The sequence below is a fragment of the Larus michahellis genome, chromosome 9 (genome assembly GCF_964199755.1).
Source record: "Larus michahellis chromosome 9, bLarMic1.1, whole genome shotgun sequence".
Taxonomy (NCBI): domain Eukaryota; kingdom Metazoa; phylum Chordata; class Aves; order Charadriiformes; family Laridae; genus Larus; species Larus michahellis.
The window spans coordinates 49,020,843-49,048,734 of record NC_133904.1 but is presented as its reverse complement, the minus strand read 5'-3'; the positions used below and the strand labels follow the sequence as shown (position 1 = coordinate 49,048,734).

General features: G+C 38.5%; 1 protein-coding gene across 4 annotated transcripts; it reads left to right on the top strand.

Annotated features, from left to right (window-relative positions):
• Window positions 1-2,926: 2,926 nt before the first annotated feature.
• CHIC1 (cysteine rich hydrophobic domain 1) lies at window positions 2,927-21,299 on the top strand. Of its 4 annotated transcripts, XM_074601103.1 has the most exons (6): window positions 2,927-3,108; window positions 10,246-10,300; window positions 17,055-17,210; window positions 19,472-19,528; window positions 19,765-19,824; window positions 20,633-21,299. In XM_074601103.1, exons 1-6 carry the CDS (start codon window positions 2,942-2,944, stop codon window positions 20,681-20,683), a joined length of 546 nt encoding a protein of 181 aa, XP_074457204.1. In that variant the 5' UTR covers window positions 2,927-2,941; the 3' UTR covers window positions 20,684-21,299. The 4 variants fall into 4 exon arrangements, with proteins under 4 accessions (XP_074457204.1, XP_074457203.1, XP_074457206.1 ...); XM_074601102.1 differs by lacking the exon at window positions 20,633-21,299 and having other exon boundaries at window positions 19,765-20,621; XM_074601105.1 differs by lacking the exon at window positions 10,246-10,300 and having other exon boundaries at window positions 2,942-3,082.
• The last annotated feature ends 6,593 nt before the right edge of the window (window positions 21,300-27,892 follow it).

The following is a 27,892-nucleotide window of genomic DNA, read 5'->3' as shown; positions in this document are numbered from 1 at the left end:
CTTATGTATCTAAGTGTTTTGCAGAGCAACATGCATAAATTGTCAGACAAGGTTGAAATAGGGTTAACTCCCTCACTCTCCCTAGCCCTGTGCAGCACAGAGTCAGTTTTCCCAAATTACAGTGAGACATCTCATTGTCAAATTTTGTCACTCTCTTATTCCAAAAAATTTATAATCACGTTGAACAGCACGTATGGCTGCTAGACTATTTCAGTAATCTTTCCCTGTTAGGAGGACTGTCTTCATCACTATCTTTTCTTTTCTATCATTTAACTGCTCATTAAACTATTCTCCATCTCAAAACAGCTTAGTTTCAGCAGTGAGACATTTTTTACAGAAAACTATTCTGAAATCCAAATACTTTATATCGATGGAATTGCCACCAGTGTCATTTTAGTTTTATAAAAATACACACACAAAACCACACATACTTTAGCAAATAGGGATGGGATCTCTCAATTCATAAGGGTCCAGAGATGCTGTTACAAGTGGTGAAGAAATCTTCGGTATTACTTTCCATGCCAAGAAATCCTTGCTACTGATGTACTCACAATTCCATTAATGGGAGTATTGCAAAGCCATGGTCCAGATGAAATAGTGATGATAATCAAGAAGTACAGGCACCAATAGTTAGTTAAACACAGAAAAAGATGGCCAATATCTTCACAAACATGCCTTAATCTAATTATTTAAGACAAGATATTTCACATCTATGTGGGTAAGAGTTAGAAACCCTACCCATGGCCCTCTATTCAAATTATTCTTTTGAGTAGGGAAGCACCAGTAAAAACTCTTCACTTGTCAGCCTAAAATATTCTAAGAAATAGAAATACACCAGCAAGGTTTATAAAAATCAGTGGTCATACAAAGCTTTGAGAAAACAGGAAGTGTGGTATCAACGTGAAGAAGATAAAGCAGTTATGTTTTCACTATTTTATTTAGCATTCTGCAAGGACAGTGCTAGAAAATGCTTCCAAAAAAATCTAAGAACATGTTCCATGGATTGCTCTGAAATAGACCCAGAGATGTCTGACTTCTGCTCAGCAACAGCACACAGCCTTGAGCCCAAAAGCTTGCATTTAGCTCTTTCTCATAGGCAACGCTGGCCAAAGGGACATCAACTTACATACTCTGGGGTTGTATTTTAAATATAATTAACCTTCTCATGGACGGTTCTCCAAAGTTGCCAAGAACTAAGATAATCTCAACTAAATAGTAAAGCCTGTAATATAAATGCACGGCATCAGACCAATCATTTCTTAAAGCATTCTCAGTTGTAAGTTTCACATTTTTGACTTTCACATCAGGTAAAGCAGACATCCTGTATTTGACTGAGAGTAAAATAAAGACCAGTACCTTATTAGTAACCCCATATATAGCTTTATTTCAATGGTTCCAAGACTTTCTTTCCATGGGTTATGAATGACAATCATGTATACACAACTGAAGATGAGTGGGAAAAAATATTAGATCCTAAATTATAGAATTATTTTCACTTCTTTGACATGTTTCTAAATAGGACATCTTTTTAAAATCTAGTCAATCATAGTAAGACATGTTCTGTCCCATACTCACCTTCTCTGCATTTTATCAATATTCATCACTAAACAAGAATTATTTTTTTTACATAAATGGGAGAACATTGAACATATATTTTAATTTAATTTTATAATGACATTTTCTCCTTTAGTTACAATTTTTTTCTCAAGTCATTAAGAGTGTGATTTACCTGCAACTCCACATAAAATGGATAACGTGCTGAAGTAAGAGTATGCGGCAGTGATACGACAGTAGCTCATACAGTTTTGCTTTCGGAAGTAGCAAAAATTTTCATTTGCTGCTGTCTAGAAAGTCCTGAAAAACAGCAAAGGTGGTTTATGAGGGAAGTCTTTTCCTAAGAACAGTAGACGGGGATGGAGACCCCTTCTTCCTCTTGTAGGAGAAGGTGAGCTACCTTCGTCACAGTAGCTATGGGTCATGAGTTCAGAATTAGCCACAAACCAGGCCTAACACATCACTTTATGGTAGCTAGACTATTATTAAAAAAACACCAAACAACCCACATACAGTCTCAGAATTTTATTTCTGATTCCTATATTGCAATTATGAACACCGTTATTTTTTGGGCTTACATTCCATTTGACAGTAGGTGACTAATGAAGTGCTTAAATTCACATCAATAATAATTCACACCTGTGCACGGGGGGAAGGGGCATTCCTCTGCTTTCAACTATTCTGAGAGATTTTTCTTCCCCAATTTTGGTATTCCTCCTAGGTGGATTTTCTTCCCTGTCACCACTCTACTACCCTGCACGGAACTCAACTTCCAAACCGATCAACAAAGCCCTGACAAACATCTCAAAGCCTGGGGAAAACTCAACCCCCTCCTCCTCCTCCCTCACCGGTGAGGGCGAGGCGAGGGGTGCCGAGTAAAACCTGAGCAAGCAAACGACGAAAAACGAGAAGGGAAAATATCTACCCGTCTGTTTCTATTAAAAACCTCGCAGAAATACACCCGGAAAAGGGCTAAAACCGACAGGAGCACCACCCACCGCGCCCACAGCCAGGCGGGAAGCCCCTTCCTCCCCTCAGTAACCTCGGGGGGGGGGGGGGGGGGGGGGGGGGAGGTGAGGACCACCCCCCCGCGGTGCGGGGGGAAGGGGGTAGCACACCTGAGGCTGGGTCACGATACCTTCCCCCCTCCCCTGAGGGCACAGCCTCCGGAGAAACGGCGACAGCAGCAGGGGACACCCGCGTCCCCTCAAGTGGTGGGCGGGAAACCTGAGGGACTCGGCTCCCCACAGGCGCGCGCACACGCCGCCTCGGCCCCCACTGCGCACGCGCGCCGGCCTCCCGCCGCCGCCGGCCGGCGGCGGCGGGAGGCCGGCGCGCGTGCGCAGTGGGGGCCGAGGCGGCGCGCGGGGGGGGGGGAGGGCTTGAGATGAGCGTATTACTCCCCAATATGGCGGACTTCGACACGATCTATGAGCTGGAGGAGGAGGAGGAAGAGGAGGAGGAGTCCGAACCGGTGGTACGGAGCCAGGAGCTGCCCCGGCCCCGCGATGCGCCGGATCCCGTAGCGGTACGGGGCGCCGGGCACATCACCGTGTAAGGAGTTGGGGGGGGGGGGTGGTGGTGGTGGTGGTGGCGGTGGCGGTGGGCAGGAGGCAGCGTGACAGGCCGGTGTGGCGGGGCGGGGGTGGTGGAGGCCCCGGGGTAGCTCAGTGCTGCCCCGGGGGCAGGGTCGCCCCGCTGGCGGTGCCGGGAAGGGGGTAAGGACACCGGGAGGATTGAGCCCCGACCCTTTTTGCCCTCCCCCGCGGAGGTAGCTGCCAGCCTTACCGCGATCTGTAGCCCTGCTTCCCCTCCCTACTCCCCCCACCACCACCTGTTTTGTGAGGGGAATTTTGCTCTTAACGCCTTCAAACGAGGAAACTTCGTATTTCCCAGTAGCTCCAGGCAAGCCAAAGTCATGAATGAACAACTGAAGTTCAGCTGGCTGCTCGGTGCAGCAGCAAATCAACCCTGACAGCCCCGGGTGGGCTTCTTATTCCAAACTATCTGTTAGATAAAAAGTAAAGGCCACACGATGCCAGGACGAGCAGCCTGTTCAAAGAGTTTCCCTGTGGCACTCCTCTGCCTCAGCCCCACGCTGCACTGCAGAGGAGGCACATGGCTGTGCTGGAGTTCATCTGCTCCAAACTAAGTTGTGAGTTTGGTTTAGGTTAGGTGTTTTTTATCATTAGAACACAACACGAGCCAGAATTTTTGCCGCTCGTTTAAACAGCTGGAACAGAAGATGAGCAAACAGCGTGGCCTTGTATGTAATGTTTACTGGTAGGGATGTTCTTAATGTTCCCAGTCCTGCAAGTGGAGGAATTAATATAACAAAGTACATCCATAACAAGTTGTTGGTTGTTACGTTCATTTTCATGACAGGGAGGGAGGTAATGAAATTTTCATATCGCAGAGATCCATCAAGCCTGTTTTGCTTTGGGTCTGTCTTTGGGTTGCATAAAAGAATGCACATTTCTCTCTGTAAATAGGTGCAGTGTGACCTAGCTATCTGCCGCAGAAACACTGGGTGGGGAATTCTCTCATCCTAAGAGAACTAATTTGGATTTAATACTGTGTCCCTCATGTAAGTCTAAATCAGGTTTGCGTTGAGCTAGTGCCAGCAAATAGTTGCTCTGCTGCACCGCAGTGTACTTGCTTGTGTTGATGGGATTTCTTTCTGTCTTGAACCCAAATAGTTTGTGGCCTGACTAAAGGAGGGATTAACACAAGCAAAATGATCAGAATGCCGCATACCCATCCTATTAGTTATCTGGTTTTAATCACTAAACTGGAAAAAATGTTACTCGCTTATTTGCCTTGTCAGCTGTGATGCTTTTTGTGTATTAGTGATGTTCCTTAAAGTTCCTTCTTGGCTCCAGCATCTTTTGGGGGTGGGCAGGAGCATCTCCAAGAACCCTGTCAACTAGTGATGTCTACATCAAAAGAAATCAATACTTGTAAGTGATGCAGAAATCATGAGCTAGCATACATGCCCTGAACTGATTTCCCATCCACCTTATTTTCCCTTTCTTCCACTCCTCCCAGCTTTCTTCTTGTAACAAGTATACCTGCCTGAATGGTAGAAGGCAGCTTTTATCAGTTCACGATATATTTTAAAATCTCCTTTATATTAATAAAAAGTTAGTGGATCTTATCAATGCAATGCGAATAAACCCTGGACATTGTAGTGTGTAATTCTCATCTCTTTAATAAATGGGAAATATTTTGCTTCCTAAAGAGTTTCTGGTTAGTATGTATCAGCTCTGAAATTCTGTCACTTTTTGATCACACAGATGCTGCTGCTTTTGAAATCAGTTGGCTTCAGAAGCAGCGTGCTCTAATTACTGAAGTGAGATATGTCATCGAGTAAAACTTGTGTTTGTTTTCTGAACCTGTCTGGAACATTGCTGATAAAAATTTCTGTCCTGACAAGTCAGACACTGTATTAAAAGAAAAAAAGAAAAGAAAATCAGTTATTTTTAAAAAGCCATTGTTTTCCTTGGATTTTTGTTTCAGATTCCTTCTGTTCCTCATCTGACACTGGCCTTCTTGGATACTTGTGGTGTGTAGAGAAGGGATAATTCTCTAATTCCAGGGTCATCTTCTGGTCCAGCTTTTCATGTACAGTAAAACTCCCGAGTTAGTAGATTCAAACTACGTGTTAGTTTCTTGCATGAGAGGTTTTATTCTGATGACCTTGTCAGTGAGCTGCTGACCCTAACAGAGTTCTACTGCAGTATCCAACAGTACTAAATACAAATTCCGAGATTCTTCTGAGGATTTTTAGCAGGATCTTGCTTTTTCCACTGACTGTTCTGCTAACCCTTTTACCTCTGTGCATGGTAAGACTGATCATGTAAAGTGTATTTGTTTTATTTTACTCACAGATAGAGAGAATGTATGTGAAAGTGGTTAGCAAAATTTATGCTCATCTTGTTCAATGCTCTTTCATGCTAGAAAATTCTTACTTTGAAAAAATGAATTATCAGTCATATTTACTGTTTTCAGAAAGCCTTTGAATTTTAGCACAGTGAAATTACTAGGACCTAGTAAACGCCTTTTCTTTGCTTCTGAAATTCCATTTTAATGTGTTATAAACCCATTGCTCGTTGTTTCTTGCATAGTCAGTGTGACTCTGGTTGGTGTATCCAAATATGTCAACATAAACATTTTTAGTGAAGACTGAGTCATATGCCTTCCAAAGCAATGGCAATAGCTTTCAAAAAGAGAGCAGTAAACAAACTTTAACATGGTTATAAGTCATTATTTATTGGGTGTAATTTTTCCGTATCATTAAGTCCATGTGGACAGATCCTAATGAGATAATGAAATAGCCATTGAGCATATTTTTGCCCTTAGTGTGCGGTTTGTGATTCCCGCTTAAGCCTGCAGACCTCCTAGTTTTGGATACAAGTTAACTTTTGTTATTCCATTATGTTTTCTGTAGGAGTGCCCCAGGGACCCACAATCCAGGTGCTGATAAAAAGCACATTGCCATCAATCGGGGAAGGCAGGGAAGAGCCAGGTGCTCTCAGTTGTGATAAGATGACATTTGGTTATTGTCTGATACTACTGCATCTTCCGCATATTTAAAATAGCAGATTCCACATATTTAAAATAGCAAATGACCTTAGCCTTTCACTAGTTATCCACTAGTTTAGTTTTCCAAAACAACATCCGTGGGTAAGGGTGCTCTTTGGTAGTTCTCTTGGCTTCATAGGAAAAAGTCCTAGACTAGGAAGTGTTTAGTGTTCAAGGAGATTTCTGCTCAGGACTCTTGATGAATGTCATCTTTATTCTTTAATGCTGGACAAAGCTTAGATGATACCTCAGAAAGAATAGTATGTAGGCTCTGAGTTTATCTCTCAAGATAGGTTAATCGTAGCCTGGATTAGGCGCGGGGAAAGGAGTGATGCTGAAAGGAGGTTGGAGAGCCTATTGTAGGAGAGTTTACTAAACGGGTTTAGCTTGTGTAGTCTAGTAAGACCGATTACTATCTATAAATACAGTAGTGGGATAAATGAGAATGAAGTGTTATTTAAGTCAAAAGCAAAAAAAAAAAAAAAAAGGTAAAGCACCATTTTATGTGTCTGTTCTAGATATGAGAAAGTGTTTCCCAAAATTTTCCTGTTTCAGTTCTGGGGACAGGAAACCTCACTTCCTTGTGCTTTAGAAACTGATGAAAAGAATTTTATAACGTGATAAGTGTTGCAGGTGGGATTTGCCACTGATGATTCAGTGTGTTCGTTTCAGTCTTTCATTTAAGGGATTTAGGAATACATCTTCTTACAGCTCCCTATGAGAAGTTGCATTCTGCCCACTTTACAAATGGGGGAAAATGAGATGATGGGACTTGGCTGATGCCAAACATTAAAACAGGGAAAGAGAGACAGAAGAACTAGAAAGTGAGGTTATCCTAGTTCTATTCCAGTGTTGCTGCCTGTAGTAAAGAGTGCCTTGCTTTTAGAGATATTTGTCATGCAGCAAGAAAATTGCAACCAAAGTATATGGGTGACTTATATGAATTTCAAAGTATTAGTCTTTGGGCAGCTTTCACTGAGGATCCAGAGAACTAGCCCAGAAATAAGTTGCCACCAACTGATATTTTATATGATTTAGAGGACAGGTACTGAAATTCCTTTTACATAGTGATTTTTAAACATACTGAATTTTAGAAGACTTCATAGACCAAATAATGCTAGATCATTAGTCTGTTGTGGAAGGTCTAATGAAGTTACTTATCTCTCAATCAAGACTCTAGGTCTTAATTTTTTTACATAAAATATTCTAATAACACTTCAATAATTTTACGAAGTTGCTTGCAGAGCTATAGAACTGTGTAACATTCTCCTTTAACGCTTCTAAAAAAATAGATGGGTTTTTTATTTGGTCCTTTAATTCCCCCAGACTCGTCTAATAGGAGTTTAGTGTTTCTGAACTATGTGGTAAATAATCATGAGGATAGTCTGTAAAACTTGCCGAAACACTTCAGTAAAATTGTGCTAAAGGCCATCAGTGATGCTGACTAAATGCAGTGTTATAATGTAGCATAGTCCTGTTCTCAGTATAGTTAAAACCTTTTATATTCTTTTAGCCATTTGCAGGTGTCAGTGTAAAAGAGATGCATTTCTGTAACTGAGGTTTCCTGGATGTGTTATAACGGAATGGAATGTTCTGGCAACTGATAAGTTTTGGGTTTTAAATATGTTTCATGACATTATCAGGCTTAAAATTTAACATAAGAAAATATACTGTGGTCTTGTATTCTTATTAGATCTAAATCAGAAAGCACTAATTTATTTTATTCTTTATGGAAATTGGTGGTGCAACAGGAATTTTAATGAGTCTATGTGACCAATGACATAGAAGACACTACCTATGGCCTAGGAAGCTTTTGAACTGCGAATTGTTGAGGGTCAGAAGAGTACATGTTTGCAATTTTTTTTTTAATTCTGCTGTTTCCTAGGTATCTGCTAGTGGCCACGGTAAGAGTCAAGAGTTCTGGGCTAGGTGGACCTTTGGCATGATTTAGTGGAATTAGTCTGTTATATGAGTAGAGTGAATAATTCTGCAGTATTACCTGAACTTTCCAGTAGTTCATTTATTATGTTGTCTGATTGCTACAACTTTGTGATAGTTTGAGGTAGTTTCATTGCTGCTATACAAAAAAAGTTTGCATTCCTCAAAACAAGCTTGTGTCTGTGCTTCGTATCATTAGTCTTTTCTGTATTGTTTTAAAGACTACCTCATTGCTCTCCAGGCTTCCTTAAAAATAAATATATAGGGAATATTTCAGCTTAAAAAGAAAAGCTACAAAATGTGGAGACTGACTTGCCAGATTACATTCACAGAGGATGGAAATGTGCTTATATTAGTAACCTTTGTGCTTGCCTAAAATCTTACTGGTTGTACTGTTTGTTTTTTGTAGCACTAATTTAACATCATGGCTTTCCAGTTCACTTGACTGTGCGGTAGCTATTGCTGTGCTGGTGTTCAGTTCACTCACATTCACTGCTAGAAACTTTTAGGTGAAAATACCTTGAATGAAACAAACACAAATAGGTGGCAATTGGTTGTAGTGCTTAGGATAGCTTAAGAGACAAAGCAGGAGAAACACTTCAATTAAGATCTGCTCTTTGGGGATTGTTTTAATGTTTTACACAGCTAGTGCTCCAATACGCTGCTTTTTACTCAAGGCTCTGACTGAAATTAGCCATTGAAGAACTTGATTGGACTTCAATATTGTTGACAAACATTTTAATTAGCTTACTGGATTTCTAAAGACAATGTAAGTTCTTTTATTATGCTTCTCTCTCTCTTTTTTTTTTTTTTTAAGGTTTATTTTACATTTTTATGTACTTACAAACAAGTTACACTGCCAGGTTTGGGTATCTGAATTATCACACTGTGCGCATGAAGATGTATGTATTATAAAATCATAGGGGACTGATGATGTTCCAGCAATGCTAATGTTTGTCCAGTCACCAGTAAGGAGTACTTCAGGTGTCAGTGTGACTCAAAGCAAATACTCTCTCTTCAGAAGGTTTGTTTCTACAATAAATATTACAATACCAAATGTATTTGTGCTCCTCTACTTGGCTGTGATCCTTTGTGGTTTTTTCCTTTTTTTGAACAAAAATACTCAGGAGGTAGTTTGGCTGAGCTGACAATGAACTTGATGTACAGTATATTTAACTTTACAAACTTAACATTAAGCTCTGTTCAAATGTAAATATTGTAGCTGAGAGATCAGCTGCTGTTGTATTTTGTTAAATTAACTGAATTGCAAAGGTTAAAGATTTCAATTAAGGTAGAGGGGATGGAAGATCAGAGTTCTTGTTCTGCATAAACTTGCAGGTTTAGCATCAAAGCTTAGTTAACTTCTTGCCTACTTACATGCTTTAAATAAAATCAAAAAGTCAAGTCAGCCTGCACTGTCAGTATCCTGCTGATCTCCAACATCAGCTTTTTGGAAATTTCAGTTGGTTCAGTAGTTTTGGAGCTCTGGTAACACACGTTTACATGCAAAGTCTCGCTCCCTGTAGGTTTTCTTTGGTTGGAATGAAGACTTACCTCTTGCACAAAACCAAGAACACTTCAATGAAGAATAGCCACAGTGATACCTAAGACTTAATTTTCTTGAAGCTCATAGTTGTTTTAAACCTGTTCTTTGTGTCGCCTCTTAACATGTTTTGCATGAGATAATTTAATTTAGCCCAAAGCAATTTTTTAAAACTATATGGTTCTAAGTTTCTAAGATGATGATGAATGGGTTCCTTGTAACTAGCTTTATCTGTTGCATGTGAATAAATTGCATGAGTAAGAAAAATAGCAGTAAAAGGGTTATTGAGTCTAGTAAAACTGGAATTTAATAGCTGGAGGTCTTCTCCTTAAAGAAAGCAAAGATTGAAACTTACTGCCATCCAATCATAATTTTTGTGCATTTAGCAACTTGAAGGTATTGAAGTAAGGCAACAAGCTATGTTACTCTGTCTTGTAACTGACCTTATGAATGATACGCAAGACCTTATATAAACTTAGATTGACAGCTCATGAAATAATTTCAATGTAAGGGCAAAAGAAATTAATAGTTTTCTTTTTTGAAAAGTAGAAAATATTACATTTTTTATTAAGGGAAACAAAATAAGTTAGGTGGAATATATTTTGTTTGTCTCTTTTGTTTTCAAGGTTTGGCTTGAGCAACAAGTTTGATACAGAATTTCCTTCTGTTCTGACAGGGAAGGTAAGTGTGAGATTAAACTGTTCTTTTAAATGGAAAGATGCAGTGCATCCAGTGGCTTCTGTGTTACACGTACGTGCTTGTGAATCCACAGGGCAGCGCAGGCCAGCGCTGCACTGCAGGCTGTTGAAATAACTGCCCTGTGTGAACAGCTGGTTGATGACCAGTCCCTACAGTGTTCTTTGAAACAAGAAAAAATTATTTGCAGTGGTTGCTATCATTATTGACATTCTAAACACAGAAAAGCTCAACATGGCATCATACTGGTTTTCATGCAGACAATCTACCTGAAAGCAAGACTCATTTAACCTTGCTTTATGGGTGTCTGGAGTTTGTGCTACCTCCTGTGTGAATTAAATTATTTCAAATACTAGACCTCTGTTTTTAATGTCTTGAGTTTCTTAAAGCCTTGAGTTTCTCTAGAGGAGAATCTGTTCTATCTGAAGCTTTAAGCAACAAAATGTTATAGTGCTAAATCTACAAATTAGGTAGGTTTTTAGTATATTTTCAGAAATATAATAATTGTTTAGTTCTGAAAATTAGTGGTGACAAGTCTCTTGCGTTTAGTAAGAAGACAGAACTCTGGACAAAGCAAGTTTAATAAATATTCCTTTGCAGCTATTAATTAATGAAATCTTGTAACAAAATTGGTTATGGTTTTAAATTATTTTCATAATTGTAGGGGTTTTTTTAGACTTTTAAATTTTGAATTATTTTTCTCTTTGATTTTTTTTTTTCCTTTCTGCTGTTTCTCTCTGGTGTTCTTCTTTTGCTTCATTTTATATTCTGGAATTTGGGAGGAAAAAATGTATTTGGCTCTTCCTACTTTCTCTAATGTCACACCATATAGCTACACTACCTCTGCAGCCTCTCGCAGTAGCTGTTGAGTCATATTAACAATACACTAAAATGCAGCTGGATGGTGTCTCCTAGTTCTGCCAAATCCATCTGGGGTTTTTCTCCTTCATTTTCACCCCAGAGTATAATGAATAAAATACTTGTGTTGAGTTGTCCAGCTTTTTTGACAGCAGTACAGTCGAAAGCAGGTTGCTATTTGAAGTTTTTGGTTGTTAAAAGACAGCCTGAGAACTCTGGCCTTGCTTCAGAATCTCACTGAGCTCAAAAGGAAAAATCTTACTGATTCCGGAGCATCTGATGTGAGGGCTGTCGCTTACATCATTTGCATTGCACTACCTTGCGTGGTTAAGGCTTATTCTTTTCTGCAAAGCTCTTTCTGAGCACTGAAAAGCAACAAAATACTTCTTGGAAATAACAATTTTTATGTTCTTTTAGTCAACTTGGAGTTTGTTATAAATAAGCTTATACCTAGCGGGAAATGTGAAAAACTAATCTGATTATATAGTTTCATCTCTTTCTGTCTCTCTAAACTACATTTGTGTGTATTAGAAAAACAAACCCAACCCAACTTCCCAAACTGACACCTTTTAATATGAGCGTCAATGCCTGTCACATTTGCCACTTCATTGCCCTCCTCTTGTTAAATAGACAATGAACAAAAATTTAATCTAAAGTTCAGTTGACTGCTTGGAATTAATTTAGCAAAGAGAGGAAAGAGGAAGTTTTACTTGGCATTTACCCATCTTGTTCTATAGATCTAATTACTGACAACATAAATCACATGAGTGGGGATTTGCTGTATACAGATATGCTTCTTCTCTTGAGAATCTTGATATCCCATTATCTTTTTCTCATATGTGGATTTGAGGGGCTTTCTGAATAAGAAAACCTTGAAAATAAATTAGTTCTCATTTGATTGGTGTTTTCCCCTCACAAAAGAGATAGTAAACAGGCTTTTCCTACTGCCTGCCACATGCTGCCATGAAAGACATTAAAAACCACAGTTGTGGGTTTTTTGGTTTTTAATACTTTCATGAATTGCAAGAAATAAATAATCTGCTTCTTCCTCTGATTGTGGTAGTCAATCACCTTTATCCTTATTGAAAATGAAATCTCATTCAGCTTTTTCCAGAAAGAAGGTTTTCTTCAAATACCCTGATAAATAATTCACAATAACAAGCATTGTAGTCAATTGATACACCACTTTAAGATCTTTTACTGTTCTTAAAATACAAATTTTTACTTTTTATGAAATCACAATTTATGAATAGCACAGTGACTGTTCATATTAACAGTTTGCAATTAAAATGTTTACTATGAACTTGCATTAGTACAGAGCTAGTATAAGGCAACGTCATACTTTATTCAGAATGTCTGTGTTACATTAAATTTAATGGCTTTGTTGTTCACTGTGAATTGATGTTAATAACATATTCCATCTGCTAATGGAGTGTAAAAGATGAAACCATTCAGTGGTCTTGATAGATTTCTCTATGGTGGTGGTTTTCATTTTAATGAATACGGATGAAGATCTAGGTTTTTAAACAAAGGATGAAAATCTAGCCAATGCACAATAAAAATCCTAAATAGATAAAACTATCTAGTTACACCTTTCTCCCAGAAGCACTAACTTTTTGGATTTATGCCACCATGTCATCTTAGGAATTTACTGAAGCTTCCTCACCCTCACTTTATCCATCTACCTAAGGATGATTCCGCTAATCTTCTTTTTTTAAAAACCTTAAATACCCCACCTTCTTCACCTATCTCCCCTATCTCCTCATCTCCCAGTTTTTACAGAGTCTGGATAGTTATTGTAAATTAGCCTAGAGCTAAGATGCATATAATTACATCTTAAATATTTAATTGAGACACGTTTGTTGCTTTTTTTGGGAGACGTGAATGTATATGTTTGAGGACAACACATAGATAATAAAACAATAAAGGAAAGGATGATATCAGGTAGGTCAGATGTTGGGCCTAGCTAATTCAGCTAGATTGATTTAATATTTATCTTGCAGAATGAGACACAAGCTTCAGCTGGTCTATAAATCCCGAGTTAGGCTTTCAAACAGTGCATTCTTTTCAATGGAATATTGTAAGAAAAGACTTGACTGCACTTAATGCAGTGGCGATATTTAACTTTTAATAATGTGATTTGACTTTGTCCAAAATTTAAATTTAAATTCTAGCTAAATTTAAATTCTCTGTGCTAGAGTTTTATAGGATTATTAATTCTTTTAAAACAAGCATTTAAAAGCTTTTAACAAAATACCCTTTGTGATATATGGCACATGCTGCTCCAGGTGACAAGAAAATGATGGAGTCAGTGAACCTTAAGGAAGAAAGTGGAGTTTCCTGCCCTGATCTTAAAACAATAGGGGTCCTATACAGAGATTACTGTGCAATGCAGGGAAATGTAAGCCATAAAACGTGCTCTTGGTATTGTGATCCCATTGCAACATGTGATTGATAGGGTTTGTGATCATCGTGATTGAAGGAGAAAGATCAGGCCTGCTGGGCTTTACTTGCACTCTTCCTGTGTTTGTAGATTCTCTTGCATCCTGTTGTAAAATATTATGACACCCCCTTCTTTCCTTTTATGTTTTTTTTTTCCCCTCCCTTAAAGACCTGAAAGGACCTAATGTCTCTTTACAAGGTGTACTGCACAGCCAGGAGCTATGTACTTATCTCGTTCTTTTCAAGGCACAGACAGAAACTCTCCCAGAGACTTTCAAAAATTAGTCAAAACTAGTCTTTCTTAGGGAGCTTTCTTTGTGCAGCAGGCGCCGTTAATTCTCCAGTTGTTTGAAACACCTTCATCATTTCATCTTAACCTTTCAATATCTATACCTGCAAGAAAGGCGAAATTGAAAATTATGCCAGAAAAATCAACAAAATTCTTTGGTGACTGTTTCATTTGGATACGATTCTATTATTAAATTAGAATAATTATTTTATTTATAGATATTTTGTTCTTTGTGTCATGGTGCTTAACTGTTACTGAGCTGTAAACTGAGAGCAACAAAATTGTGTTTTTCTCCCTGTTTATCACAGAATGAGGCTTATCCTGGTCACCACTTCTTTTAGTTTCAAATGAAGATGTAACTGACTGACAGAAATAATTATTGTGATTACATTTCCTAAAGGGAGAAATATATCCAATCTTTGGGTTAGCCAAAACCATCTTAAGTAATTTCATCTTATGTTACAGCTATGAGATTCACCTTTACATGAAAGTATTTGGTGCGTTAGCAGGGTGTAGTAGTGCTTTCATAATATATTAAGGTAAGCATCATACTAAAATTCCTGAAATAGAAATTTTCTCTGTTTCTTGGTGGCACCTGAAGTTGGTTTCTAGTTTATCCTTTTGCAGAGCTCTACAGGAAGGCGAGTACTTCAACATTGGTCTTACAAAGTAGCATCAAACCATTAACCTGATGTGAACAGTGACTCCCTTAAAAGTAGCACGGAAGTAGGGAATCTCACCATCCCAGTGCTTTTTTTTATTAGTTCCCAATTTTTTCTGCCAGCTGTGATCTAGGAATCTGGTTGACTTCTTTTCATGTTGGATGTTAGCACTGATGATAAGGTTTCTTCATGTTAAACTAAATTCTAGACCATGCGATTCCATTGTCTTTGGTAGGTTTGTACATTTGTATTTTGGGGTTGGGGTGTGACGTTGTTAAGGTCCAGTAACTCTGTGTCTAATACTAAAGGAAACATTCTCTTTTCTTATTGGGATTCATTGGAAAAGTCCTAATGGGGTCAAGAAAAAAACATACTTATTTTTGTATTTCAGATAAACAGCTAGAATGATATGTGTACAAATTGCAAAAGACTTATCAAAGAAAGTACCATTTGTATGTATTGAAACGTTAGGAACATGTAAGGTTCCTTAAGAGCTGAGAATGCCAATTTGTTAATATACGTAGTCTCAATTTACTTTGAAGCATGTCTGACTGCAGAAGCTGTACAATGTTACCCGTAGTGCATGCAACGAACCCAGTTGTGCTTTGCTACAAAACAGGCTCCCACATTGAAGATGAAATGGCCTTACTCGTGTGCATCTGATATTTGTTACGTCCAAAATACAAGGCAGCATTGGCAAAGAGATCTGTAAAACCTTCTGTTTCAGATACATTAAGTACAGGCTAGTTTTCCACATTACAAAGTGATTATTTTCTTTTCTGTTCATTAAAGATGTCCCAATACGTGGGATTTCTCCTTTTTTCCATGTTCTTTCTTTTTTTTTTTTTTTTTTTTCAACTAAGGTGTCTATTGCAAAATTATATTTAAATGTTGGTGTTCAAGTCTGTCAAAAGAAAATTGTTTTATTTTCTCCATTTGTATATGTAAAAAGAATTTTAAGACAGTCTATTTAATATGGGGAGGAGCCTGTATAATTGCAGAAGAAATACTTTCTGTGTACTTATTAATTCCAGCTCTGAAATAATCTCAATGTTAAATTATGCTCTTATATTACTAACTGTAGGCCTGGCTTGTGTGCAAACCCTGATGACCTCTGACTATACTGCATGGTGATCTGAATGGCCAGGAAACAGATGTTATATTTATTTACTCCCTTTCCTGCAATGTTTTAATGAATTTAGCTCTTGTGAATAGGCAGAGGTCGCAGAATCGGGTCCTCTCCATTTCCTGTCCCTTAGTTTTGCTCCTTTGGTGAAAGGAGTCTTTGTCATTAAATTAATGCTTTTGTTGTTGCCCTTGTTTGCAGAATCAAATGAAGGGAGTTGGGCTTGCTTGGTTGGAAGGATTATGTCGTAGCTGCACAGCTTTGTATACAGACTAATTATAGGGGTTTTTTCTTCAATATGGCAAATAGTTAATTTTTTTTTTTTTTGAGGAGTTGTGCCTGGCCCGACTGGCCAAGTCTATTGAAGTTATATCTGATGATTCCGCTTTGTGCGTTCGAATGCTGGATTGTGTGACAGTTAAGAGTGCTATCTTGGAGTCAATACCACAAATCCGTATTTGACTTGTCAGATAAAGTTATTTAGATTCTGTTGAGAGATGAGGGATTTTGGGGTATGTAAATAGGTAAGGGCTCTCACAAGTTTTGTAAGAAACATGCTGCTATCAGAGAAAGGAGCTTATTTCTGATAGAAAAAGTGGTTTTCCATGGTGACTCTGGTGGCAATATATAGAAAATATTACTTTGAGTAAGCTCTGCTGAATATTCCTTAATTTAAATAAGTTCTTTCTGAACAGCTAGGCTCTATTCATAACTCTGTACAAGATGCATTTCTTTGCCTTGAATATAATCTAGAATATGTCTCCCCAGGCTTCCCTGGTTTAGGAAGCAGCCACAAATGCAGTTGTGGCCTCATGTCGATATGGATGACTTCAGGATTTATTTGTGGACAGAGGTCCACCTTCACAGACGTCAGAGGCACAGTGTAGACTTGCATTGGTATGAAACTAATTTGGACAATATTATCCTTTTTTCTATGTGACACACAAGTGTCTTTACTACGAAGCTGCCCTGCATTCCCTTGGAAACCAGTTACCTGTCATTCTTCCATTTTTTTGGTCAGCGTAGCCCATGCATAGGTTGCACAGCTGTGGCCCACTTCTAGTTTTGTTTGGGGCCACTGTGTTATCAGGACAATTTATTAATGGTGGAATAAATAAGGATGAGGCTGTTAATCTAAGCAATGTTTAGCTTTTTAATGCAAGTTTTAACAAAGCATGCACCATAAATTAATTTGTTACAGGAAAGTGACTTTTGATGCTCGCTGGGTGACCAGTGTTTTAGAAGACAGAGTCGTATGGTATAAATGAAACATAACACCATTATATTTTAACCTGTAGAGGCAATTATTAAGTAAATACACCTGTAATGGTTTTCCACTGAAGTTGAGCACTTCTATTGCAGGTTGCCCCGGAGGAATTCAAGACCAGCATCAGTCGTGTGAATGCCTGTTTAAGAAAGAATCTCCCCGTCAATGTCAAATGGCTGCTTTGCGGCTGTCTGTGCTGCTGCTGCACGCTGGGCTGTAGCCTGTGGCCTGTAGTCTGTCTTAACAAAAGAGTAAGTGCATATTTCATTCTTCTTACTCTATTTTGCAATTACTGATAATATTAAATAATGTTGAATAGTATCGTCCTTATTTCAAAACCCTTTTTTTTGGTCTCACTTGCATTCAAAAGGTTATTCTCTTTTCCATTCCTTAGAAAATAGAAAAAATATGTTTGTTAATGAAGTAAGGTATACCAAATTACCACCTGAATTAATAGTTTTAGGAATAGCTAATCCCATCTCAGGCCGAAGGACAGGATGGGGTATATGATAACCTAAATTTCCAAGATTTCTAAAGGTCTAAGAATTGAATTAAATGAGTGCAGAACTGGACATTGACCTTCAAAGACTGCCTGAACTGGAGTGAAAATTGCTTTTCCTCTTCACGCACACCCCTCCACACCCTGGAATAAATATTTTTTTTTTTTTTAAATTAAAAGTCACTTTTTTTTGTATGTAATAGTTCCCATAACTTTTCTGAGCCATAGCTTATTTGACATATTTTACTGTGCTGTTTCTACTAAGAACAAACACAAATTTGTTTTCTTTTAGGGAAGTTTAAAGACTTCCATTTATTTATTTATTTTCAACAGAAAGTTGATGATTCTTGTAATCAGATCCAAAGTAATAATTCCGAAAAGCACTTTAGCAATATCAAGTAAACATGATCCTAATTACCTCTATGCTTTACACTTAGAATTGATTTATCACAGCAGTAAATACATAAATAGGCACAGTGTAATGATATTCTTCACAGCTGCATAGTTTGTAAGTCTTGTAGCCATAAAATCTTATTATCCACAAATATAAATAGCAGGTAGGTGCACTAGGAAACAAAACTTTCACACTTGTGAATTTAGTTAGAGGAAAGGACCTTAAGTAAAAATCTGTTAAAGAGTAATACTTCTGGCTTTTGAGAGTTTACGATCTTTAATAAAACAAACTGAAAGCAAAAACATGGAATATGCATTGCTTTCAGAGAAAACAAAACCGTTTTGCCAAAGTTTCCAACTTGCTCAAGAAAATAAGTTGCATTGACTGGCATTGAGATTTTGGTATAAAAAAAATAATTAACTGTGCTAAAGGCATAATATGTGAACTTGTTGGACTGCCAATAACTGAAGCCTGTGTCACTAAGAAGTGGCAGGACTTGTTTTAGCTCATTTTAACTGCCTTTAGAAATGTTCTTGGAGGAATATGTTTGAGATATACAGATGTAGTATTTGCAGATTTAAAACCATATTTAATATTCTTGTACTTCTGAAAATCTAAATAAACGCCCGTGTGATGTTGTAGTGTTAATGTAATTCTGAAGGGTACAAATAATACGTACCAAGTACGGAAGATCTTGTTACTTCTGTGGGTGTCTGTGTGTATACAGAGCATTTTGATCACTCAAATAATTTCAAGATGTTCTTAATTTTCTCTTGTGGTGAGTTGAACCTAGACAGCAACTAAACACCCTCCAGCCACTTGCTTGCTTACCCCCTCCACCCAACCCCAAGCAGGATGGGGGAGAGAATCAGAAGAGCAAAAGGAAGAAAAACTCATGTGTTGAGCTAAAGACAGTTTAATAAATGAAGGAGAAAAAGGGAAGGAAACCCAAGTGATGCAAAGGCAAATTGCTCACCACCAGCAGACAGATGCGCAGCCTGTCTCTGGGCAATAGGCTACTTTGGAAAGAATAGCCCCCAGTTTTAGTGCTGAGCACGACGTTACCTGGCATGGAATATCCCTTTAGTCAATGCTGTTCATCAATAGCTAAAACACTGATGTGGTATCAACACTATTCTAATCATAGATCTAAACTACAGCACCATACAAGCTGTTATGAAGAAAATGTACCTCAGCCCAGCCAGTCCCCGTACACTCATCCAGCAACAAAAGGCATTAGGAGATCCACAGGCAGTATTTGGCCAAAAGAATGTCGGAGACTCTCTTTTGTTTGCCTTGGCTATGGTAGGCAAAAATACTAAATTCAAAAGGATTTCTTACGAAGTAAGTAAATTCTGAGAAAGTTGCAGTCCTGAGTTAACAAAAAACCTGTGGGTATTTTCTTTTTTTGTCTTCTTTTTCTGAAGAAGCTCGGATGTTGAGGAATGGGGAGTTCAAGTGGTAGGGCTTCCATTTATAATTCCTCTTTTGCTTGGTTCTATTTTTATAAAAAATGATTTATTTTAAATTAATCTTAAGCCAGAAATGCAATTGTAAGCTGCTTCTGGATGAGGCTGGCTACTGAACCATTTATAATATGGTTTTGACTTACTTTTTAGACTAGAAGATCAATTCAGAAGTTATTAGAATGGGAAAATAACAGACTATATCATAAGGTAAGAAAAGTTAGAGTGCTTTTTTTTTAATCTTTAAGAAGAGTAAGGTTTTTTGCATAAGGAATTTTGCATGTAGGAATTTTACAGTCTTGTTATAACTCCATACTTTATACTGATCTTAAACCTGTGTCTGAAGTGTTCCAGATCCTAATAATTTGATATTGCTAATGCGTGTTATGCCGCTCATCAAAACCATGCTGTGATATGCATTAATCCTTTGATAATTATTTTCTTAGCTTGGTTTGCACTGGAAGCTGAGTAAAAGGAAATGCGAAACTAGCAATATGATGGAATATGTAAGTATTGCTTCTGTGACTTATTTGGTATTCAACATAACTATGATTTTATAGGGAAAATCCTTAACTTACCGGACTGTCACACATCCCCAAAAAATCTCAGAAAAACGTGCTGTTGTGTTTGACATACACCTGTGAAGGCCACTTTTAACAAGAGCAGCCATGGCATATGTTGGGACTTAGAAATTGTCACCCTTAAACATGTTTTTTCTCTTCACAATTCTACGTTTGCACGGCAGATACACTTGTTTTGGTCTGTGATTTGTAATCAGGGAGACCCACTGGGACTTCGTGCGTTGGTGTGATTCCCGCATCAGCCCATAGTTTTTTTTAATGCTTATCCAGCTTTTCCATTGGTATTCATAATTACTTTGATTCCAATTCTTTGTGCAGAAATATTGCATTTTTATAGTAGTGTGGGTTTTGTCTGGATTTTTTTTCTTTTTTTCATTTTTGCTAGCTCTGAGTTTCATAAAGTTATAACCAAGGCAGCCCATTTAGGAAAGCAGAATTTGAAATATTTCTGCGGTCCTACTACTCCCCCGTCCACTTTCATGTATAGCCATGAAGATTGTGTAAGCTTGAAGAAAAGAGATAGTCACCCCCAAAAAAATTAAGCATCCAGAATCCCTGTACTTTGAAATTACTGAAATCTCTGCTTTGTTACTCAGGGAAACATTCCCTCCTTACAGAATCTCTCAGATACATTTAGTCTTATGTACTAGCTAATGTTGCGTGGAAATTGTGCTGAAGGTTTGAATTTCTTGGTTACTGTGTTCTGTTCTTGTCTTTTTCCCTTCTTCAACAGGTAATACTAATAGAGTTCTTACCAAAATATCCCATATTTCGACCTGACTGAGGAACAGCATTTGGTCTTTCATGTTACCTGTCATTTTCTACCCTTAGTGCCTTGTAGATGATTTTGGAAAGAAGATGGTCTACTTTGCTGTGACTTAAAAACGTTCTTCAGTAGAATATCTTCCTTGCTATGTTACTTTCTTTTGTTAAGAAGAGAACAATTTGCACATTTTTTTATGTTAAATGAGGCTTCTATGTTGCACTCTGAATTTTTAACATTGACAATAACTGATATAGTTGCCACTAGGGATCTAACATCAGTGCTGCTTAAACTTGTTCTGAGCATGCTGCCTTATTAATTTCTATATTTGCTGTCCTCAAACATGCATCTGAATGCTGTGTCATACTATATTTCATTCTAAATGTCGCAATCCTATAATCCCTCAGTAGAAATGTCCAGGTAAGCGTCTAGTAGTAATGATTTTAGTATAACTTGCTTGCATAGGACTTGCTATCAACAGCACTGGTTTTGTCCTGCACTTTGCAAAATCATCATTTACGTTAGGGGGTTAATTGTTTTACCCACTATGGATTTGTAAATATTGACTCTTTGCATAATGTAAAGTGTGGTATGCCAAGGTTTACAGAATGTAATATAGCTTTTATTCTATTGCCAACGGTCCAACATCATTTTATTCATCATTACATTTGCTAGTATCCCTCTGATTGTATAGACCCATTCACGTGCTGTTTTATGGTAAAGCCATAATGAGTTTGTACATACTGTCAGATGTGTAGGGCTCAGTTGCACTTTGTTTAGTAAATGGATGAAAAATGCATAGCATTTCTGGTTTTGTTGGGTTTTTTTAAAGTATTTCAGGTGTTGTTTGTAGCACCTGAAATAGGAAGCTTAAATACTGTTCACCTTTGATTGTGGGGTTGATGGCGGCTGCTATTAGCAAAATATCCTACAGCCTCTTTTTCAGTTAGGAATATGTGGATGTCAGGTTTTGTTTTGGTTTTAATTAAAGAAAAAAAATGTTTCTTAGTTGGAGACTTTCTACTAAGGAAGAAAATTTTGGAACAGCCAAAGCAAAGCTGAGGTAACACTTTCATTATTTTTGTAGTGTGACACTACTGCAACATCTTAACAGTTAAGTGACACGGCATCCTTTCCAGGGGAAATAAATTTTAACTAAATCAGTAGTGTTTCAAAACGTGCTGGGAGGAAGTGGATCAGTTGAAAGGGTCCATGGATGTGTTCTGGTGTTGGGGCACACAGTCTGAAGAGCCGCACATGCCTTGTGGAATTCACAGGTATTTTTGGATTCTTCCCTGTTTGCCTGATCTCAGGAAGGGAAGTAATTGTAGAAAAACTTCCTGTAATGGCTGGCCTAAGCAAGACCGCTTGATAATAGTAAGCAAATGAAAATTGATGCAAGTTCCCTCCCTTTCCTCACTCAGAATAAGAAATCAGAGAAAAACCAGCAGATGACTGAGTATCTGCAAGTTGCGATGAATATCATCGGAAGTGTCCAGACATTTCTTTGCAGCAACTTGACTCCTTGCGACATCATCCCAAGTTGCTTTTTAGTTTCAGGGTAACTTGGGAATTCCTCTGAATGTATTAGTATCTTTTCAGTATGCAATATTGTATTAAAAGATAGTATTTGTAAGACCATTGCATTCTAATAACTGTAGTAGGCCAGATTTCTTGTACGCAATGTTTACAAAGGGCCAGTTTTATGCAAGTTGTTACTTCAAATCAAATTTTGTGCTATTCTTACTGTACAGCTGAGGAGTGTCAGACTCCAGCGCTTGCAGTAGTTTCCAATCACAGACTGATGCTTCAGATTCTGAAATCGGTGTACTTAGTGCAGAGGTCTCACTTGACTGGTAGATTGGTGACAACTAACTGTGTAATTGCATTTGTAACGTAATGAATAAAAAAACCCTACTGTGTTGTTTGCATTTAGCGTGAGCTACACCTTGCAACTCGGATTTCTATCACAGAACCAAGCGAAGTGCTCTCTCCCAATTTATTTTTTTAGGATGTGTTCACTGGACGCAGAGAAAATACTTAATGGCAGAAAAATGCAGTGTAAACCAAAACTGAAATAGCACAGCCAATTCTATGTATTTTCCTTAAAAAAAAGTTTCTGGAGCAAAGGAAGGGAGCTTAGCTTAATTAAAAGAACAATGGAAGTTTCTTACTGTTATGCCAAAACTGTGTTAGTAATTTTCTTTTTTTGTGTGTAAGAAACCCAAGAAATCTCAGCGGGTTCTTATTTTCTTCTTCACGTGACTGTATTTTCAAAATGTTCTTTTCCAACTGAGAGAACAGGCAAGCCGAATGAGAGTTTTGGTAATTGCCAGCGGTGAATGCTAAGCAGTCTTCAGTCTCGCTGCTATCAGAAATCCTCTGCAGTCTGTGCTGACTTCATCGCATTCAGTTCAGGATTTCTCCACCTGATTTGTCTCGCTTGTGTGAAGTGCTGTGCCAAGCTGAGAGTACCCTGAGCTACAGAAGCCCCCAGTCCCTCTGGGCTGCTCCTCCCTGGCCACCCCATGCTGCGCTATGACCAGGGAGCCAAGCCAGAACCAGATCTGGGCTTTGCTTTCCCACCCTCATCCCTCTGTCCCCTCCCCGTGGGCCTGCCACAGGCTGCTCTGCCCGCAGCAGATTGTCTGCCCCTGGGTCTCTATGGGCACCGCGAGGGACTTCAGCACAGAATATTAAAGTTTACATTTTAAGTATGTAAATTCTATACATTTTACTTTTTCCTTCATTGTTAGTTGTATAGTCTTCAAACCATGAAAGGGTCTCTTTTTGTGTTTTTAATAGGCATTTATATATGTGGCCATAAAGCAACAGTAAAGAGTATGAGAGCCAAACCTGCCATTTACAGTAAGCTCCATGTTTTAATAAGTAGATAAATTTGCATTGAAATGCAAAACCAGCACGCAGTATTATATTTGCATCTGAAAGACACAGGTTCCATAGCTCATTCAAAGATGAAGGCAGCTGTAAGTATTGTTGTGAACTCTCTGCACTTGTTCTGCCTACAGGTTCTTTTTTGCCTGGGCTATCCTTTGCTTTACTATAAAAACATTCAGCAGGTAATTATATCTCACAAGACTGAAAATCTCATTTTTGACAATGAGAAGTCAGAATGAATTTGTAAACCTCTTTATGGAGGATACTTGTTAAGTGGATAAAGAAGTTGTAGCAATGTAACAGAGATTAATGTTAGCAAAGTGTAGTGGAAGTGGTGAAGAAAGTGCCTTGACTGGTTCATCAAAAGAGAAAACATTGTGCAGAGAGTAAGGGGAAAAGGGAACTAGTAACTATCAGCAGTGTGAGTTTGCAGCAGATTTTTAAGAGCAGTTACTGTCTGCCAAACCAATGTTTAATTTTTTCATATAAACATGTTGATACTATTTCAAGTTTTTACATAGGAAATATTTGGGTTTGTATCTAGTGAGTTTTGTATCTAAAGAGTATTGAAGTATTAAGAATACTGGCAGAGCATCAAAGCTCTCACCTACCGATTCCCCACCTGCATCTGTAAAGTTGTTTTACTGTGGGAGGAAACAAAAAGTTTTACAAGACCTGTACAGACAAGTCTAGGAAGTGTGGATTCAGTTGTAGATGGGTGACTTTAAAACAGAAAACATTTTTGCTCAATCTGGTGTGGTCTTCATAAATTAAAAAAGTTCCTATGCTTTCCTTGATAGGTACAAAACTCCGTATGCAAAAAACGTATGTTTAGTATTGTCTCACTATGACAGTTTACTACATTTACTTGTCAACACACTACCATTGGAGCAATAAAAATGTCAAGCTATTAATAATCAATGTAAATAATTTATCATTTTAGTAAGTAATGTTATGTGATTCTTCTGCCATTTTTTTTGTTTTCTGCTTTTGGTGTTCTGACAGTGTTGTTACATTACTTGTACTGCTTAAGAAAAGTGGTTCTGTTTAAGCTGTATGAAACTTTGTGTTCTTAACACTTTTATTCTGTTTACAAGTGAACAGCCACTTTTTTAATAGCACCTCACACCTTGAGAATTTTCTCTTTTTTTTTTTTTTTTTTTAATTAAAGTAAAATTCTAACTGAGCTCGCTTTCTACAATTTACTGCACTGGCTTGTGCCATTAAAAGAAGCTGGAAGTCAGACATGCTTTTCTTCATTTTGAGACTTTTTCTTTAATTAAATTTAAAGATGAAAACCTTTGAATAGTGCAGTGTGTTTCTGGGGGGAAAAAAAAAAAAATAATCTTTTGCGTCTCTCCCAGCAGCAGTGTGCTGATCAGCTAGGAATGGAATGGCAATAGTGGTGGGTTTTCTTTAAATGAGAGACACTTCTGATACGGCCAGATCAGGTGCTTGTATTGGGACTTTAAGTATGGTTTAGCTGGCTTAAAGAAGACGACTTTGGAAGCTTAGGAAGGTTTTCCAAAAAAGAAAACTGCAGAATGATCATCACATCTAGCCTTCCAGATAATTTTTTTTTTTTTTTTTTTTGGTTGGCTTACAGACCCTCTGTTGTAAAGACTCCTTGTAGGAGTCTCTTGCTGCAGCGTTCCTCTCTGAAAAGCAGTTTTCTCTCTGCTGTTGTAGTTGCACCTCAAGAGGAGCTTACCCTGAGCATGGATAGTGCGTGATAGTGAAATAAATCATTGGCTCATACAGAGGATTGTGAACGCAGGACAATGCAGCCTTTTGTGCGTGTGCTAACAGGCCAGCATTGTAGCTGTGAAAGCAGGACTTAAAATTAAAGCCTTTGGCTCATCCCTGAGGGAAAAATACTGCATTCCTGAAATGGGCACGTGCAATGTTTTTGTTGAAAGTTGGTGTCCTCAGTTGTTTTGGACAAATACAGCAGCATCTGGGTTGACAAGCTGTTTGAGCATGCAACTCTTGCTGGATGTTGTTTGAGAAATTTAGAGAATGTTACTGTGGTTTTAGGCCAAATGTAGGAACGTTGGGCTGAGTCATGAAGTTAATCCCCTGGGAGGGTTTATGAGATGTAATTGCCTAGGCTACTAGCAAAGGTCCATTTTTAAGAATATTTGTGATTTGGCCCCAGCTTCTACTATTGGAAGGCAGTTTGAGAACTGTTCAGTAGTGCCAGTGTATTTATAATGCTATACATGTGTCATGTCAGTATTGTTCTTCAGCATAAATAGCTGAACTATTCCAGCTGAGTTTAATGTTTAGTTAAGTTTATAGAGACTTAAACCCTTTAGTCTTCATTCACTAGACAAAATGAAACACTAGTCTCCTCTCAAAAGTGAAGTTCTCTGTTTCTGATCTTCCTGCTTATGTTTCTTCCGGTTTGAATTAATTTTCCTTGAATAGGCGTGATCAGAAACAATCGGATATTCCAGAGAACGGCTCATGGCAAAGGTACCAGGTATTTCAATGTAGATAGTTCCCTCTCTTCTGTGAAAATAATGTGATCCATTGTATTTAAAGGATCGCATTTGTCTCCTTAATGGCTGTATTGTATTTCTGATTCATAGCCATTCTGTGATAAATTTGGGACTCTTCTTCAGTCACTTCTAGTTTATACAGGCTCCCCACAGACACTCTCATTACTAGTCCCATCAGTCCAGACTCACTTCGTACTGTTGAATTTCTCGATACCTGTATTACAGTCGTCCTCCCGATGCTCCAACTCTGTGTTTATCCACACCCATTCTTCCTGTAAAAAAAATGTTTGTCACTGACTGATTCCATCTGCGAAGTTAACAAAAATCTTTTTACTAAAAAATCAGTTCCAAGATTGATGCCTGAATTCTGCTTGTAATTTCCTAAACGCCCTTTTATTTAGTCCCTTATCTGATTAAAATTTTTCTGTTATTTCTCCATCCAGCTGAACCAGTAGTTTCCCTGTTGGAGTTTATCTGATAGAGCTAACCTATCTGGACTTTGTGGATTTACACCTGTTTATTTTGTGAACGTGTGCATGGGGCAGATTTCGATCTAGGCTAAACTATTGCATTTCCTGTATTTTCTGTAATCACTGGATCTGTTTAGAGGGTTATCCTTTTAGTATATTCACATTTTATTTCACATTCTTTGTATAAACCATATGATCCATAGTAGCCTTCTTTTGAACAGTAAATTAAAATTTCTACAGGAAATAGGTCTATATGTCTAAGTTAACTCATAACAAATACGACCCGAGATTTGACTGTTGGTAGTGTATAACCAGGGGATCTCAGAGATCGACTCAATATATTTTGGGGCTCCTGTGGAAGACTTGCCTAATTCCTATTCCAGTTGCTTCGGTGAGCATTTGTGCAGCATTTCTTTCTGCCTGTAGCAGAAAGCAAAGAGGAGGAACGGATCGTAGCCACACTTGAACCACAAAGAGACGGGATGCTTCCAAGGTAACTTTTTGATACAGTATTTTTTGTCATTGTTGAGTGCATGGAAAGTTAACTGGCTTTATGATTCTTTATAATTTTTGTCAGCACTGAGTAGTGCTGAAAATCACATTGCTACCAGATGGCTTTGAATGGCAGAAGAATAAGCATCAGGCGCTACATCTTCAGGGTGCAAAACGTGAAATTCACTTACGAGCTGCAAAGCCAGAAATGGGTCATGAAAATCCCTCCCAAAAAGTACTGAACTCTTTCATAGCGTCGCCAGCCATTTTGTGAATACCACTGTACAGGCGGAACAGCTGTTGGGCCTTGTGAACTGAACACACATTTAGCATTATTTGCCTCCAGTCACTTCCAGAAACCTCTTTGGAAATCCTGTGCGACTCCTGCAGCCCTTTGGGCTGGAGCCCGGCGGGCACGAGAGCTGCCATGGCTGTTTGTGCTCATCCGCTCTCCACGTTGAGCTGATTTCAGTAGCTGTAATTCTCCGCACTCATTCTCACCAGACTCGGTGTGAAAGGTTGAAGAAAATATTGGTATTTTAGAAAGCTGATGTCCACTTTGCCAGACTGCACCATTGCAAAATGGCTCCTCTTGGGAAGCGGTTGTTAAGCCAAACCTGTGGTGTGGGTTGTGTCCTGTCTGGGCTGTGGCACCACCACATGGCACCAGATCCTCTCAGCGAGGCCTGTGCTGCCAAGGTGACTGCCTTACAGATTTGGCTGTTGGTGATGGTGGAACGCAGCGCCGTTCACCTGCCGCCGGGCTCTCGGGACATGGCTCCAGTGTGACTGGGAGATGGAAACCTGCTTGTGCAGCTGGTGTGGCAGCGGGGCAGCCGCCGCTCCGCTCATCCCGCCTCATCTCT

Coding starts and splice junctions, on each gene's coding strand:
- CHIC1 (XM_074601102.1), top strand. CDS start 2,942: ATGAGCGTATTACTCCCCAATATGGCGGACTTCGACACGATCTATGAG. Junction 3,109..10,245: donor GGCGCCGGGCACATCACCGT/GTAAGGAGTTGG, acceptor TTTGTTTTCAAG/GTTTGGCTTGAGCAACAAGT. Junction 10,301..17,054: donor CTTCTGTTCTGACAGGGAAG/GTAAGTGTGAGA, acceptor CTTCTATTGCAG/GTTGCCCCGGAGGAATTCAA.